Source organism: Capricornis sumatraensis, chromosome 6 (assembly GCF_032405125.1).
Source record: "Capricornis sumatraensis isolate serow.1 chromosome 6, serow.2, whole genome shotgun sequence".
NCBI lineage: Eukaryota > Metazoa > Chordata > Mammalia > Artiodactyla > Bovidae > Capricornis > Capricornis sumatraensis.
The window spans coordinates 60,370,836-60,388,789 of record NC_091074.1 but is presented as its reverse complement, the minus strand read 5'-3'; the positions used below and the strand labels follow the sequence as shown (position 1 = coordinate 60,388,789).

The 17,954-nt window shown below is 41.9% G+C and overlaps 1 protein-coding gene across 2 annotated transcripts in view; it reads right to left on the bottom strand.

The window, feature by feature from the left end:
• The window catches only part of PCSK5 (proprotein convertase subtilisin/kexin type 5), a 500,900-nt gene that overhangs the window by 88,045 nt on the left and 394,901 nt on the right, over window positions 1–17,954 (bottom strand). For both annotated transcript variants that reach the window (XM_068974738.1, XM_068974739.1), the window contains exons 21-23: window positions 11,033–11,135; window positions 4,972–5,105; window positions 181–387 (exon numbers count right to left, since the gene is read on the bottom strand). In XM_068974738.1, coding sequence (XP_068830839.1) covers window positions 181–387; window positions 4,972–5,105; window positions 11,033–11,135 — 444 coding nt within the window. The remainder of the gene's footprint in view (window positions 1–180; window positions 388–4,971; window positions 5,106–11,032; window positions 11,136–17,954) is intronic.

Sequence of the window (17,954 nt, the reverse complement as noted above, 5' to 3'; positions counted from 1 at the left end):
GGATTGTGTCCAAGCAAACGCTTGGGGAAAGAGAGCAGGGTAGGTATCACTGTCCCCACTTGTGGTGTAGATTTGTGGGAAATCATCCAGGTGCGACCATTGCACCAGGTAGATATTCAAGTCTCTGGGGCATCCAGGGTACAGCCCCTTTTGTCTGTAGTGGCTCCGAGGCAGCTTTACCTTGTCCACATTCTAACTTCTGGCAGGTGTGATTGGAGGGCACCATGAAGTAGCCGTGCACACATCGTGTGCAGACGTGTGTGCTGTGACAGAGCTCACAGTTGTCTGGGCAGGGCTGGCAGGTGTGGCCCTCGTCAGGGTAGTAGCCTGGGGGGCAGCTCTCTCGACACTCCCCCCAGTACAGGAACCGCTCTCTGCCATGCTTATCTAAAGAGAAAGGAGCAAAATGAAAAGAGGGAAAATGAACAAAATTAGCTATGAAGATAACAATAGCTGAAGACATTTTGTTTGAAAGATGTGACCAAGTGCTTTTACTCCCAGCAGATCAAGGAGATAAGAATGGATTGAATGAAAAATGCAGTCTCTTTGAACTTTTAGTTGAAAAGATTTCCTTGAACTCCTTTTGGTGTCAGTGGAAGCTCTCAGAGTTGGTGACTATAAAGATCCCATGAGAATAAACAAGTGCTTGATGCATTTCTATGATAGTGCTATCTTTTAGAATGGTTTTGAATTCTGTTATCAAAATCACATGCTTGTCTTAATTGTATAAGGACTGAATTTTTGCACAACTGCCAACTCCTGTATTGACAGCCTACTGAAGCGCTCAACCAAACACCCCTCTTTGACTCATTTGCATGAATTCCTGGAAGTCCTGTCAACATTGGACTCTACAAGGAAAGAATCAGCAGTACCCCCAGTATGAGACTGGGAATTTGCTCCTGTGGAGAATCCAATGTTGCCACTAGAGAAATGGATGCAAACTATCATAATACAATTTAAAAACCACACCCTTGAATTATGAACTCAGAAGCGCCCTTTTTTTCTGATGGCAGTTTCATGCCAGAAGTTTGCTGGTCCTTACAGAACAAGATATATAAAGAGAGCCTCCAAAGAGGTGGTTAAAAAAGAAAAGTGTTTGCAGTTTCCAAGTTAGACCTGGAAGAACATTATCCTCTAAAGGAAAGGAGTGTTTGGGAGGATGCAACGTGCATTTGGTGATTCTACAGCTACAGATCAAGGTTTGGAGCACAGAATCCTAATCTGGGGGGACCTGGAATCTCAAGAGACCACACAAAGGTCAACTTTCCAAGTTGTGTTCTTTTCAGTCCACCATAACTCACTGAGAAAAGATCCTGCTTTACAGAGTGCCAGCCTTCCCACACATAGGTAATAAGATGTGAAGGCTAGCAGTGACAAGCCCACCCTATCCTCCACCCTCCTGTCCATCCCCTGCACCTTCCCTTGATGTCAACTCAGGATCCAGAGGCTTGGGGACAGCTTGGCATATGGTTATGAGTTTTAAATATATATTTATTGAATGATTGAATGAATGAGTGAATTCATATTTGTCAACATTCCTGTTTTTCAAACATATCCAACTGGATCAACAATCTTAAAAATAAATGATGATTTCAGATATTAGAAGAAATGTTATTCAGTTCCATTTTGATTGTTCAGATATGGCTTTGTTATTTGAACCCCTTTGGGTATTATAATTTGGGCTTAAAGGACAGAGATTTAAAGGGTCTTGTTTAAAATACATGGACAGTGCAAAAGGAAGTCACTTAGGCACCTTCAAAATGGCAGGCTTTCCCCACCTGCTTGGGTCAGGATTATGCCAAGATTTGATCATATTTCTAATAGCTTGACAGCATGGCAGCTCACTTAGCTTTGGGTGATAATTTGGATACCTCAATGATTTGCATATCATACATAAAATTTTGGCTACTTGCCCAGAATCTCAGAATTTAAGTTCCTGTAATGATATGTAGGAGAAGCTGGTTCTGATAGTAGAAGGGCTGATATTTTTGTTAGGTGCCAAAACCTTTCACGTCAGCAATGTGAGACGAAAGTTAAAAAGCGAAAAACTCCCAGAGAGGTTCAGATTGGCTTTCATTTATACTGAAGAGTAATTAATTGTTTTCAGAGTATTTCTTGGCAGCTGATTTTGTTAGAAGGGAGGGTGGACCAACGTGAAGTCATTGGATGTTTGCCAGAGGAAAAGAAGGTCGAAGATTGCAGGCAGGATGGGAACAGGATTGCTGGGAAGGAAGAAGGAAAGGCTGGGGACTCTGAAAATAAACTTTATAAAGTTGACTTCAACATTTTGCTTACTGCAGCTACTGTATAATTCGTAGAATTTAGGTTCGGGTTCAGTTTGGTAGAGGATAAACTGGGGTGAGATTGAATTTTCATCAATAGAGCTAGCCTTCTGCCTTTTCAAAAGGATTCAAACCTAACTTTAACAAAGTTACAATTCAGCAAGAGGTAAAGTTTCTACAAAGAGTTGGGAGAGGCTTATGTGTGTGGATGGGGCTCCTTAGCCAGAGGAATTTCAGCCTTTGAATAAAGCCTCTTGATACAGAACTGCACCCATTCCATCAACTATCTTCTGTAGCACTGAATCATGGCTTAGCTGCCCTAATACATGGTCTTGGGGTACAGCACTCTTAACAGGCAGAAAACTCTGCTAATCAGAACCTGGCCAACCATCTCCTCTTCAGAAAGCCTCTTTTGCTCACTACCGCTGAAAGTAGTGACATGTGGTAGGGTTACTGCCATTCATCCCGTCTTTAATATCTTCTCATTTTATAACACACGAAGACAAACTTGTTTTTTAGATTGTTAACTTGAATGTGAGTATCATGCTATCATTTACTGTATCTTCCATGGCACCTATGTAGAGTAACTTATACACAGGAGTGGCACAATACATTTAAAAAATTTTTACTGAAGTCTAGTTGATGTAAATGTTGGGTTTATTGCATGCACTTTTGAGCCTAACAGTTCTTCAGTCCTCAAAAACTTTTCTGATGAGATCAGTGGTGATATTAACAAATGTGGAAAAAAAAGTTGTGTTTAATTTCTGCTGTACAGAAAACTAACTCGGCTAGAGACTGAAATGCCCATAGAAGTAAGTGGTACAAACAATAACAGTAGTAATAGTAGTAGTAATAATAATCATTATTAACATTTTTTGTGCGCTTCCTGTGCAGTTCACCTTGTTCTAAGTGCTTTATTATTTTGTCTCATTTCATTTTCATAATAATCCTAAAGGAAGCAGCCATGATCACCATCTTACAGGTGAGGAAGGAAACAGAATAAGCAGGGTAGAGGTAAAATTGGACAGATATACTTTGTTTAAACACAAATCAATCATTTTAATTTACACAAAGATATGTGTTCTCCCTCATTTTTCTGCAAATGCATGAAACTATTGATTTATTCTTCATTTTTCTTTGTTTTATGACAAGCAAGAATAAAGCTAAATAATTCTTCCCCACCAGTAAAACCATGTAAATGTCATGATGGTGGTAACTGACAGCCTCAGGATCAGTGAGACAGCTGGGAGGGGTGGGGACTATGGCAAATGGAGAGCAGCCTGGAGGTCTCTAGTCAATCATTTGAGGACCAGAAGACGCACTGTTACCAAATCTTCCAGGTTTTCAAGAGAAAAATTTTTTTTAATTTCCCAATTTCATTCAAATTTTTTAAGTGTAGGGCAAATAAAATATAAATCAGTCCCTCAACCTATTTGCAGGACAGCAGTGGAGACACAGACATAGAGAACAGACTTACGGATATGGGGAGTGAGAGGAAGGAGAGAGTGGAACGTATGGAGAGAGTAACGTGGAAACATATTCATTACCATATGTAAAATAGATAGCCAGTGGGAATTTGTTGTATGACTCGGGGAACTCAAACCAGAGCTCTGTAACAACCTAGGATGGGGAAGAAGTTGGGAGGGAGGTTCAAGGAGGGAGGGGACATAGATATACCTATGGCTGATTTATATTGATGCTTGGCAGAAACCAACACAATATTGTAAAGCAATTATCCTTCAATTAAAGATAAGTAAATTTAATTATATAAAATATAAATCAGTCCCTCATGAAGTCAAATTTGGGGACAGGCATATGTAGAGACGGAGAAGGCAATGGCAACCCACTCCAGTACTCTTGCCTGGCAAATCCCATGGATGGAGGAGCCTGGTAGGCTGCGGTCCATGGGGTCGCTAGGAGTCGGACACAACTGAGTGACTTCACTTTTACTTTTCACTTTCATGCACTGGAGAAGGAAATGGCAACCCACTCCGGTGTTCTTGCCTGGAGAATCCGAGGGACGGGGGAGCCTGGTGGGCTGCCATCTGTGGGGTCGCACAGAGTCGGACACGACTGAAGCCACTTACCAGCAGCAGTAGGGAGACTAGAGAACAGTCAAGGGTCAAGCTGCAGAGGACCAGAGTGACCATAGAATATAATTTATTGACACCAGAAGCTTTAGAATTGTGAAGGTCTGGGACAGTAAAGGTTATATTTGTGTTTGGAAGAGATTACCCTGCCATCCCACAGGGCTCTGACAGCTTCTAAATGGTGTCACTCAGGGCTGAGGGGACCCGGACACAGCCTCTCTTAGGCTGTTTCTCCTGAAGACTGAATGTGTCTGTCTTAATTTCCTAGCTTTTCACTTTCACTTCAGTGAAGCTTAGCTTTGCTGTCTAGCTCATGCCTGTCATTGTGTTTGCATGCCCTTACTTTCTCCTTCTCTGGAAAAACATCTCTTAGCTTCTCTCTCACCTCCTCAGGGGAAGTAGGTCTGTGTCTCTAGCAGTGTGAACTTATGTTCTGACAGTAAGCAGAAACTGCAAGGTTGTACGTACTCTTTAATGAACAGCTGTCTAATCTCACCTGCCTCTTCCCCAGAGATGAGGCTTCTGAGTCAAACAAAGTAATGTCCAGTGGGAGAGCAAGTTGAAGTAAGGGGAAGAAATGAGCAACCAGACTCCCTCACCTACTCCACAGGAGGTGCAGTTGGAAGGCTCATCTTGGCATTCTTGGCAGGTGAAATGACATGGATGACATTGGTTCCTGAATTCAAATTTGCCCAAGGAACAGTTCAAAACACAGCGGCCATCATCAAAAATCCTAGAGGCAAGCAGACTTTTAGTTTGTAAGGGTGGCTTTGTGGGATGGCATTAAGTATTAGAACATGTGGTGTTTGTGTTTTGCTGCACAGATTTTGTTTCATTGTTCCAGAAACAAGGGTGATGCCTGGGACTGATCATCTTAGAACATGGGGAGCATTAGTCATGTACCCATCCTTGGCCAAAGATTGGACCCAACAGCAGGCATGCCAGGAACTGGCTGTGGATGTAACCTTGATTCTTGTTTCAAACAAATTAACCAGTGCCCTGGGGATTAAACCTGCACTGTAGGCTCCAGCCAAACCCAGTCAACACTGAGATGGGGGTCTTTGAACTTTCAAGGCATTTTAGTGGTCTTTGAATCCAGAGGCTTTGGAGAAAGTATCTTTCTTTAGTTATCAGTGTGCCCACACTTTGCAAGGAAATGTCAAGTCCAAGGGCTCTTGAAGCAGCACTATCCTATAGTTTAGGTGCTACTTATAAACTTGACCTACACGTATGGCAGGTAATCAATGAACTCTGGTTTTGAGTGTCATTTTTGCTAGTGTTTCCTGGTGTATAGGGTACCACAGTCTCTATTTTCTGACCATGTTTGCCATCACCTACAAGGACACCACAGATAAGTTAGTATATGGGCTTCTAAAACCTTTGGTTTTATACACATGCAATATATGTATCATAATGTCATGGTTAATATTTTCAAAGTTTTCTTTCTTCTTTCCATTGCAAAGTAATCCCATGTGATGAAGTAAATTGTATCCAAGAATTTTGCTCAGAAAAAAATACACAATGTCTAAGATTTTGCTCAGAAAAAAATACACAATGTCTAAGTGCAAGTCAGATGAGTAATGTGGATGGATGAAGTGAGCTGGGGAGCTCCAACCCCTGAGTTTCGGATTCAGTCGTTCCTCGGGGGAGAGAGCCAAGAATTTGCATTTTTGACAAGTTCTTGGATCGTGTTCATGGTGCTGGTCTAGGGAATTTACTTTGAAAACTTCTCAGCGGTGGTCTAGGTTATTGGGGAACTTGCTAAATGACTCCTACCTAAGTCATACAGGTGGTGCAAACCAGGGATCTTGCTTACAGCAGTAGTTACTGTGTCAGTCATGAAGGTGTCTGAGTAGTAGCACACACATGCTCCCCGGAGGGTGTGATGCTTGTATCCACATCCGGGAGAGCTGAAGGCCTGAAAACACTGCTAGGGGTTCTTCCTCTCTCCACCCAGAATGATGTCACAACTCGTTCCTGGGGTGGCATTGGTTTGTCAAACTTCTTCTGTTTCCATAGCTAGAATCAGCCCTACATGGAGGACTGGCATTTCAGTCCTGGGTTTGAAGGAAACTGTGGTGGAGACAAGGCATCCTGAGTATGTGTTGCTTGGAATTGTCTACCTCATCCCTGAAAGTCTGTGTCATTTGCATCTGCTTGGAAATAGAATGGAATTCAGGCCAACCACCCAAGAAGGCCGCCTTGTTCTTGGATCCTCAGCCCCTCAGGTTCTGGTCACCCTACCCAGCACAATGGCGTGAATAATACTTTTGGCCCACTGCAGGGTGTGGAGTCCCAGCCCTAAAAAAGACATGCATACACATCTGGCTGTCCATGTCAGAAGAGATCTCCTGCACCACGACCTGTAATGGGAAGACTGTGCTCTTAGGCCGGACGTTCAGCTGATGGCACTAATGCTAGCTGGGAAATCCTGACCCCACCCTGGCTCTGGTCTCTGAGCTAGAGGATTTGTCAAGGAATAATTTGGATGTGGCTAGTTAAAAAAAAAAGAAACATGAAAGAAACCTCCCTTTATGAAAAAACTGTGTAAAAGCTTTCTGAGGTTTTTAAACAAGTGAACTACTTTGTTCTTCACTAAGAAGGAGAATGGGGCATGTTTATTTGTGAAGGTTCATTTTCTTGCTAAATTGAGAAAAAGATGGAAAGTACATCATCATTTTACTCTTTGTGGGAAGAGATGACAGATTGGTTTTGGGGGCAATTATTTCTCTTGAGAGAGTGATCTAATACTGCCAATGGTTGGAACCTTTAAAAACCATTCAGAAACTTGAGTGGGTGTGGCAGTGAATCAAAGGGTGTAGTGGTGCCATGTTTACACAGGGGAAGAGCTGTCTATATTTACTCGAGAGCCTGAGTTTAAGACAGTACTAAGCAAATAATTGTGCCTTAAGCCATCTTCCTCTATCCCTACCTTGAAGAAAGCACAAGTGACCTACTCAGTTTTTGTAAGAACATAATTCTTTATAAAGATTGAATGATAAGGAAACTAGTTGTGCTTGAGTGAAGGACTGAATTACATCATCTCCTGCAAACTCCCCTACCCCAACTTCGTTCAGAAAAATTGTTAAGGAACTTGAAGAAAAAGCCCATCTCAAGTGACACAGATTCCCACAGATACCAACAGATCTTCCCTAGTGGGGGAAAAGAGATCCTCTTAGTCTGGGCTTCATGGGGCCGATGAAAATTTTCTTTAAAGCCAACTCCAGCCATCTCTGGGACACCAGTCATCCAGTTTGTGGATTTCTGAGACACCCAAGCAAGCTCATCTGTACTGGGGAAGCCCTACGGTCCCCAGGTCACACGTGCTCTTGGCCTTTTCATTAGCAGTGAACCATTCTGAGTCCAACAGGCCTCATGGAAAGGAAGAAGGTGGTAAAACCAAATGTTTGAAGAGCTGCCAGAGGTGAAGTTCTCAACATTGGCACTAAATGTTCCAGAGACCCCAGTGTGTGTGTGTGTGTGTGTGTGTGTGTGTGTGTGTAGAAAAGATGCAAGTTAGGGTTAGCTGGACCTCCGTGTTGACTGATGGTTTGCCTAACTAAAACTGTCACAAGAATATTTACTGTAATTTCTTGGCAGTGTAACAGAATGAAATCTGACAAAAGGTTTTTTTCCCCCTGAATTATGGAAACAGATCAAATAAAACGTTTGAGGGTGGGTCAGAAAACTTTTACATGTTTTTAGTTAGTTCATGGACTCTGCAATTCCTTCAGGACTGGGTTGGGAAATTATCTTGGGCAGTGAGGACCATGACATTATAGAGCAATTGAACTGGCCAGAAAGTTCATTCAGATTTTCCGTAAGATGTTATGGAAAAACCCCAACAAACATTTTGGCCAACCTGAGACATGTTATATAGCAGTGACAAAGACTGTACCCCAAGTTTTTAATTATCTCGAAGGAGCAAAATAAACCCAAAGGTTTGTAGAAAATGTAATGGCAACCCAGTCCAGTATTCTTGCCTGGGAAATCCCATGGACAGAGGATCCTGGTGGGCTGTATATGGTCCATGGGGTCACAAAAGTTGGACTCAACAAGTGACTAAACCACCACCACCACCAAAGGGAAAACTAGAAGATAAAGAAAGGGCTTTTCAATTTCCTGGAAAACAACTTCAGAGTTAAATTCTTTTTTAAATTTTTATTATGGAAAAACTTAAACATGTAAAATAAATAAGACATAACAGAAACTGCCCCTCACCCAGGTTCTTTCAGCTTCACCAATTATTAGCACATGAGCTGATAATTGTTTCATCTACGTTCCCACTGATTTACTTCTCTCTCATATTAAGAAAACTTCTAAGTTAACGTTTCTTTCCCAGATAAAAACTCCTTTAGGGATGACCTTTATTTTGTCAGTACTAGAGATCCTCCAAAAGCATAAGAATAGAAAGAAACTCAGAGGGCCCAGTAGTCCTGTTTGTCCTGTTTGCCCCACCTTTCTGCTACCCCATGTCCATTTTCTGCCATTCTCTGACCTGCTGTGCCCACTAGTGCCCACTAGAGGCTGCATTCCTAAGCTCACTTTCCTCACTTGTAAGTGATATTTCTCTTTGGGATTCAGATGCTTCAGACAAGGAAAGGAAACACCAGCAGGAGATCTGAGGATGGGAGGAGAGAGGTTATGGTAATTATTCCTTCTGGAGCCACAACTCAGGTTCCTCCTTGCATGTTTCTGGAGTGGTTATGTCCCCTCCAGCTCCAGTTTCTAGCAAGCCTCTTTTCTTCTAAGGCTACAGGTTTTGCTTCAGGCCTAGGGTGTAAAAGCTGTCCCAGTGTTCTGGTCCCTGAGTGCATCAGCCCTTGACTTTGACCCACCACCCCCAAGTCACCTATTAAAAAAAAATTTTCATGGACCTTGCACCTAACTCAAAACTGGACATAAAGCAGGTGCTGAAGATTGCCTTGAATAGACCTGATTCCAGTCAAGGAAATACTTTGGAGAACACCTAAAGAAAATAGCTTGCTACCCTTTTGAGAACAAACAAGTCAATGACTCTATCTTTCAAAATAGTTTCTGAGATCTACACACTTGCTTTTCTATCTTCAAAAGCTAAACCATGGGCTGCTGAAGCCAGACTATCCAAATGGCCCAGGAGACCTCTAATCTTCTTGTACCAATGAGCTTAGATTTTTTTAAATGGCCATTGATGGTAGTTGAACTTTTTCTCACTTCTGGTGGGCCTGGGGCAGTCATGACTTCTGCAGTGTACACTGGATGATGGTAGCTGCCTTATTAAACAAATACTAACGAGTTCCCTTGGTTCAAAGATGTTCAAACGTGGTGTAAGGTTTGATTTTGATATGGCAAGGACTTAAAGGAGAAACCGAGAAACAGAATGTATTTTCAAAATGGTGTCTGTGTCTAATAATATGCCTCGAAGCTGACTTAACACAAATTCAAGAGGCATAGGTTTCTTAAAGAGACACTTACCAAATGTTATCACAGCATTAAGAATTCCTAGTAAGACCCTTCTTTTGTTTCCTTCTTTTTCTCCTTCCCTCCTTTATTTCTTCCTTTCTTTTTTCTTTTCTTTCTTTTCCTCCCTCCCTCCCTCCTCCTTTCCCTTTCTCCCTCCCTCTCTCTTTCTTTTCTTCTTTCTGAGGGAGCTATTTGGAGAGCCAAGCTCATGATGTTAGTTATATACTTTATCAGGTTTGGTGAAACTTCTCTTTATTGATTTATTACTGTGTGCTAATCACTAGAGAATAAAGAGACACATACACAACAGTTCCTGCTCAGGGTATTAGAGTCCAGACAAAGAATTAGATGAAATAACTCTTGTGCATGGCAGAGGGGATGTCCATGCTAGAGATTTACTTGCCACTGGAGCAGCCTCATTATATTGATCTTGGGAGAGACCCTGCTTCCTTTGCATTTATCAGAGCAGTGATGAGACCAACAAATATTACATACTAGAATTTATTAATAGAGGAATATTGATTTAAAAAATACAGTGTGCTCCCAACTCTCTTCACTAGAGATTCTCAGTGATTAGCAAAGATGCTTGTCCCATTCAGAGATTTGCTATTTTCCTCATTCGTTCAGTTACCAAACATTGACTGAGTGCCTACTAGTTTCTTAGCACTGTGATAGATAATGGAGGTACAAAGATGAGCATTTTAAGGGGCTTACAGTCTAACAAATAGATTTGTGAATCAGTGTCTTAAAATGTCACAAGTGCAATCATGGAAGTTTGTACAGAGTATAGGGGACATAAAGGTGAGGTTTAATTCTATTGGAAAGAGGTAACAAATGCTTTCATAGAACAGTTCACCCTTGAATTGACTTTAGAAAAGTGAATAGATATTTTATCAGCAGATGGAGATGATGGTTGAAGGATGGGTGTGCAGAAAGGGACGAGATTCTAGGCATCAAAGCTACCACCACCTTCATTGATGGGAAGGCTTATCTAGTGTCCAGGGAACTTATTTTTATGGTGGTTATGGGGTACCGTGGCAAGAGTATGCAACAGAGGTGAGCTGTGGCCAGACCACGGTGGTTTTCTATGTCAGGGGAAGGAAGCTGATTCTTTTTTTTGTATGCCCAAGGGGTGCCTCCAGGTGGTAAGTACCTCTTCTCTTCATCCTGCCTGTCATGAGCTTGCAACCCCAGGAGATACTGAGGAAGGTCACTCACCTTGTGACAGGGCAGCGTGTGCAGTCTTCCTGGGTTGGTCCTCGGCACTGGGCACACGAGGCTTCGCAGATCTGGCAGTGGCCATGCTCATCGATGTATTCTCCTGGGGAACAAAATCTAGTTGTTTATCTTATTTCTACTTGAGAGCAGCCAGTTCCCTCTGTGGCTGTGAAAAAACAGTGGAGACAATTCAGAGAGAAGAGACCTTGAATGGCTCAGCAACAGTCCTAAATCCTGACCTTATGTTGCTGTTGTTCAGTTGTTAAGTCATGTCTGACTCTTTGCAGCCCTGTGAACTGCACCATGCCAGGCTTCCCTGTCCTTCACTATCTCCCTGAGTTTGCTCACACTCATGTCCATTGAGTCAGTGATGCCATCCAACCATCTCATCCTCTGTTGTCCCCTTCTCCTCTTGCCTTCTATCTTTCCCAGTATCAGAGTCTTTCCCAATGAGTCAGCTCTTTGCATCAGGTGGCCAAATTATTGGAGCTTCAACTTCAGCACCAGCCCTTCCAATGAATATTCAGAGTTGATTTCCTTTATAGTTACAACTATTACTCTCCCAAGGGTCCCAGAAGTTAGAACGTCAGAAAGTTACAAGGCAGTGACATAATTCTGAATCTAGTCAACATGTGTTATAGATGTGTTATATAAGTGTTATATGTGTTATTTAAGTAGAAAGAGGCTGAGGTGGGGTGTCCCACAGGACACTGAGTTCCTACTAACTTTCCTGTTAAAACCTAAGGGCTCCTGGCCCACAGAGACCCCAGGTATAATCCTGTTTGAGGTCAAGCCACAGGCATGACCTGCCCAGATCTTGTCCCACTGCTCCAGGGTGAGGGGTTGATTCTGATTACTAGTCACAAATGCCAATTGAATCTTGGCTGACATTGGACAGATGTGAGTTGCATCTCACCCTGAGAGAGTAACAATAAGAAGATAGCCAGAGAAGTTCATCTTTCCCAAAGAAAAACCCATATGAGGTCTTCCCACGTGAACGTTCCATGTTTCACAAACCTGGGGACATTTAAAAATTTTTTCACATGGCAAAGGCAGTGGAGAGAAGCCAGCCTTATTGCTGGTGATAATCCAATAATGGGTCTCCATTCATTGAATTCAACCCTTTATTCACACTACGGTATCATTGTCTTAAAAAGAAAAAAAAAGGTGGAAAAATGTCTCAGTCAGATCCGAAGACCCACTTTGTATGACGTGGAAACTGATTACACCCAGGAAATATAGTTTCAGATTTCAGTCGAGTCACAACCTTCACTTGCCCCCCTACCACGCCTCAGCCCTGTAAGCCTGTTGAATGTTGTTGGTTTGAGATCCATCCAGCCAGAAGAGGGATGGGGCAAGACTTGCCCCTGGTTAAGTCAAATGGTCTAACTCAAACTCCAAGGTTCACGGCCTGGTTTATTGCAGTTGCCTTGCAAAAAGCCCTGGAAACTTGAACCTTACTGATGAGGAGTGGGAGTGAAGTCCACCCCTCTGCCTTTCCCCATAGCTTTACTGAACTAGCAGAGGTGGGTAAGGCAGACCTTACCTACATAAATCTTCCACTTGCTAGCACTAAACCACAGAAGTGAAAATGAAGAGGCAGCTAGAATTTGCCTTTACATAGCAGAAAAAAGCCTTTCACAGAGACTAAGTCTATTGGTTTTGGTAATTAATGGGGAAGAATATATACTCAGAGCAGATCAAGAATCTAACAGTGGCCCACCCCGCATATCTTGGATTCTTTTCTTCATTGCCGGTATGCAATGTGGACCAGACAAGTGTAATTTTTAGAATGGGACTGTGGTTCTTAGCCCAGGAGTGATTCCCAGAAGTCCTAGCCCTTAGAGAGTGAGGAACCAGAAGGGCCGAAGAATGCAGAGGTTGTTCACTGCGCTAAAAGCCCAAATCATCTAGCTGAGGCAGAAAATCTCTCCTCCCCCCAGGTTCATCTCACCAAGCCAGGCACTCTGGTGTGGGCAGCCTCTGCCTCTGTAGCGAGCACCCTTTACTAATTCACTCAAAGGTCTTAGAGGACTAGTTGTACTTTTGGTAATCAGCATCCTGAGGCAGAAAAAGCTGGGATTTCTGTTTAGTAGGAGTGTTGGTTTCAAGATGGGACTGTCTCACCCAATTACAATACAGGCATTGTATTTCTGCAGCCTTCTTTTTATTTATTCAGACTCCCCCGTTTCCCCTCTTTGTTATTGCCCTTGCTGAAATCTCTTCCATTTTTGCTGAGGGAGGCACAGTCAGTTGAGCAGTGTGATTTTCAGCCCAGGCATCAGCATGATAAAAAGCAGAGGAGGACCCAGGGTGGACCAGGTAGGAAGAAGCAGATCATGCCTACATGGCCAATGAAAATGATCTGTGTTTACAGAGTTCGATGACAGCTATGTGTCTTTCAAAAGATGTGTGCTGAGTGAAACAGGAATGAGAGACAGTCACAGAGACTCCTAAACCCAAAGAAAGCGTATTCTAGAGAAATGTAGGATCATGGAGAACACAGCTCACTCATTCATTGATTCCATGGATATTTTTTGAACTTCTGTGTGCCAGGTACTCAGTGAGATTTAGATACACAAAATTTAAAAGGCCCTTTTCTTGTAGAATGATTTGTAAAGAGATAGTTATAATACAAATGCTGGCCACATGCCTTTGACTTTTTGCACAGTCTAGGTTAAGGTCTTAAAAAAGCAAGGGCATATGCTAGACTCTGCTAGACCTAGAGGCCAAGACCATCCCTGTGCCTTAGCACCCATGCCTGTAGGAACTGACACAGTGATGTGGGTCTCCCAGCTCCTAGTATCCATCTACCTTAACCTCCATGATATATCAGAGGCAATGCTAGGGTAGGATTTTAAACTAAATATACCTTGCTCTGCTAAATCGAATGCTACTTAGCTGGTTCTGAGAGTTGTCCCATATCTATACCCAGAATCTCCTTTGTAATTACAGGTGATGCATGGCTAGGTCAAGCAAGGGTTATCCAGTTATTACTGTGAAAATTTAAAATTCTACTCTGTATCTGATTTGCCTCTTCTTTGGCTTCTGTAAGCCAGTAGGTGGCACTGACAGCTTGGACTTGTACTTCTTGATCTGCTCACCTATTATGGCCTCTGTTGGTGTTCAAAGAATGCCAACTTAGATAAAATCATCACTTGGAATTGCCCCATCTCGAGTGAGATTTCAAGTACACACAGCAAACACAACCTTCTTATGCCCCACTATGAATCTAGCGTACCCTAGGTGGAGCCCTAGGCTGCTTGGTCATCTTTTCATTCATCTGTCTAGTTCCCTCTTGCATTCCTTATTTGGACTAGGCCAACCTTTCCAAGACCCAAGTCCCACCCATTTTATCCTCACTGTTTCTCAGAATGTGACGTCACTATCTAATTTGCTGTTAAGATACTGAGTATCCTCGGCATCTTTTTTTTTTCTTTTTCAATGTCAAAATTCCTGTGTTATTGACTGTTCACTTGTTCCCTGTCTTTGAAGAAGTTAATTTTTTTTTTTCCTGGCCATTGTCAACTCTCCCTCTAATGCTCTTAGTCCTTCCTCAGAGTATTTCCCCACCAGTCTTTCTTTAGTGTTTTCTTCACATCTTCATCCTCTGATCTGTAAAAGTTCTCCCCAACCTAAAACCAACCTTCCCAAGCATTTTTCTTCCCTAATAAGTGACTCTTCAAGCCTTTTCCCTCCTACCGTTTAGAAGCTAAATGGAGAAAACCTCATAACCCAGAAGCTCATGTAAGAGAGTCAGCGTAGGACAGCTAAACTGTTCATCTCTCTCCTGTCTGCACGCCTCTTAACTTGAGAGCAAGTTCTGGCTTTAGAACAGATGAGAAGAGAGGAACCTGATCCATTTTTCATATTTATGTAGATGTCCGATTAGTTACATAAACTACTACCCCCAGCCCTTGGAGGCACAAAAGTTCCACTGCACATTTGAAACCGAAAAAAAAAAAAACAAAAAAAAACCCCCAGATTCCAACAATGTAGTCACTTTTTTTTTTTTTTTTGGTTGTTGGAACAATAAATTCTTGTCATCTGTCTTCATTGCACAATGAAGCTGAATGTTTATGACAGGCGTGATATACAAAATTCTTAGGAAAATCACTTTTAGCACAGACTTCAGGGGTCAGTATTTTGTTCTCCACCTCATCCTACAAGCTCTTCCTTCTGGTGTCTTCATTCATTATTATCATGTCCAAATTATCTTTCTTCTGTCATCAAAAAATTTTTCACTCTCCTTTTAGTTTCTTTCTCATCTTCTAATAATTCAAAGGACACTGAGACAGTGAGGTCTCCTGGTTGGGAATGATGTCTCTGAAGACACAGCTTAAAAATTAATACTTGTAAAAGAGGCTTAGTCTGCCCATTCTACCTCTTGATGACATTGCAGAATGTGTTTGTTTCAACAAGTCTAAGTTATAAATAAACTTTATGAAATCATCCAGAATAGGTGAACATTGATTACCTCCTCCACAGATACTAAATTTGGTCGAGACTCACATGACAATATTTTTTAGGCTTACATGGGCCAGAAGAGCTTCATGTCTCCTGTGGAAATGCTGTGCTTTCTTTTGTACCTTGTAATATTTCTTTAATGATTAGAGCCAAATTTATTGTAATATTTAAGCAAATATATAAATTCAGTAAATTAATAAACATATAAGTAGATTATAATGTGAGTTTAAAACAACTTTTTATCGAGGGTGATTAATTAGGGAAAATCAGGAGGGACATTGGATAAGAAATGAGTCATTTGGGTTTTGATCCAGTTATTTCAGTGAGCAAACTTCAGTTCAGTTCAGTTCAGTCGCTCAGTCGTGTCTGACTCTTTTTGTCCCCATGAACCACAGTACGCCAGGCCTCCCTGTCCATCACCAACTCCCGGAGTCCAGCCAAACCCATGTCCATTGTGTTGGTGATACCATCCAACCATCTCATCCTCTGTCGTCCCCTTCTCCTCCTGCCCTCAATCTTTCCCAGCATCAGGGTCTCTTCAAATGAGTCAGCTCTCCGCATCAGGTGGCCAAAGTATTGGAGTTTCAGTTTCAACATCAGTCCCTCCAATGAACACCCAGGACTGATCTCCTTTAGGATGGACTGGTTGGATCTCTTTGCAGTCCAAGGGACTCTCAAGAGTCTTCTCCAACACCACAGTTCAAAAGCAACAATTCTTCTGTGCTCAGCTTTCTTTCTTGGGGTACCTGAATTATCTGTAGACCTCTGTTTAAGTGCCTTAGCACTCAGATACCAGAAACCATAGAATGTGACCTTCCTGAATGTCTCTACAACCAGAAGTGCTAATCAAATAATACTGTTTCTCTGCAGGGATGTCAATAACTAGTTTTTAACTTAAGATACCACTGTGTGAAGATAGTTTTCATGAAAAAATCTATATTATTGCATTTCACCAGCTTAAATAAATATGCTCAGTAATACTTTCAACTAGTTGTAAGTTATATACTAATGAAATAGTTCAGGTTTTAAGGACTCGTTAAGTGTAGAGTTTACAGCAAGACTCAAAATATGAGGCCATCAACTGAGACTGTAATATCTTCACTTAAAAGTCTACACAATTATTCATCGTTAAAAAAGAAGGAAATTTCTTATACATGCTACAACATGGATGAACCTTGAAGACATATGCTAAGTGAAATAAATCAGTCACAAAAGGACAAATATCACATGATTCCATTTATATGAGGTACTTAGAGTCATCAGCTTCAGAGGAACAGAAAGTAAAAGGGAAGTTGCCAGGAGCTGGGGAAATACAATGGGGGAGTCAACTGCCTGAAGGGTACAGAATTTCAGCTGGGGAATATGAAAAAGTTCTTGTGATGTATCCTTGGTGGTAAGGGTTGCACTGCAGTGGGAATAGTAATTAATGCTGTAGGTCTATACATTAATAATGGTTAAAAAGGTAAATTTTATTTTTAAAATTTTTATTGTGTATTGGGGCATAGCCAATTAACAATGTTGTGATAGTTTCAGGTGAACAGTGAAGGGACTCAGCCATACAGATACATGTATCCATTCTCCCTGAAACTTCCCTCCTGTCCAGGCTGCCACATAACGTTGAGCAGAGTTCCCTGTGCTATACAGTAGGTCTTTGTTGGTTATTAAAATGATAAATTTTATATTATGTACATTTTGCCACACACACAAAGTCTACACAAAGAGTTTATTTCTTAGCAGGGCAATACTTAATTTTAACCAAAATCTCAGGCTTATCAGCCTGTGGAGACGCATTTGAAAAGCACCAACCATCTTGGAGAGAGAGTTTGTTCCACTGAGTGTTGGGAGACCCCTTATACTAAAGGAGGTAAGTGAGGAAGTGGAGAAAGCTGGCAGCTGGCACACTGTCTCCTTTCCATTAGGATTCACAAAGATAGAGCAAGCATCAAGCGACTCAAAGGAGAGGTGTTTCCACAGCCTGGAGGTGTCTGGGGCTCCTGCTGCTCTCTCCTGTCCTGCCAATGAGTCCCCCTTTTACTCCCCCATAGGCTTTTCTAAGTGATGAAACTTATCTTTGGTGACCTCATTGCATTTTCATTCTCAGGCACTAGTGTTCTTCTGTGTGATTTGTGCAGATGCTCTGAAAGGCTAGTCTGGCACCCACCCCCCACATATCCTGGCACTCCTGCAAAAAGGACAGATCATAAAATGTGGACCCAACACATTGCAAATGTTTAGTTTCCTTCAACCTGCATGCTGAATGAAGAGTAAGGAATCAAGCATTGATCCTTTGAGTTTTTCCACTGTTGTTGTTTGGACCCTGACCACAGCCTTCTTAAAAAAAATGTATCCAGTGTATGCACCCCAGTGTTCATTGCAGCACTATTTACAATAGCCAGGTCATGGAAGCAACCTAAATGTCCGTCAACAGAGGAATGGATAAAGAAGATACATATAT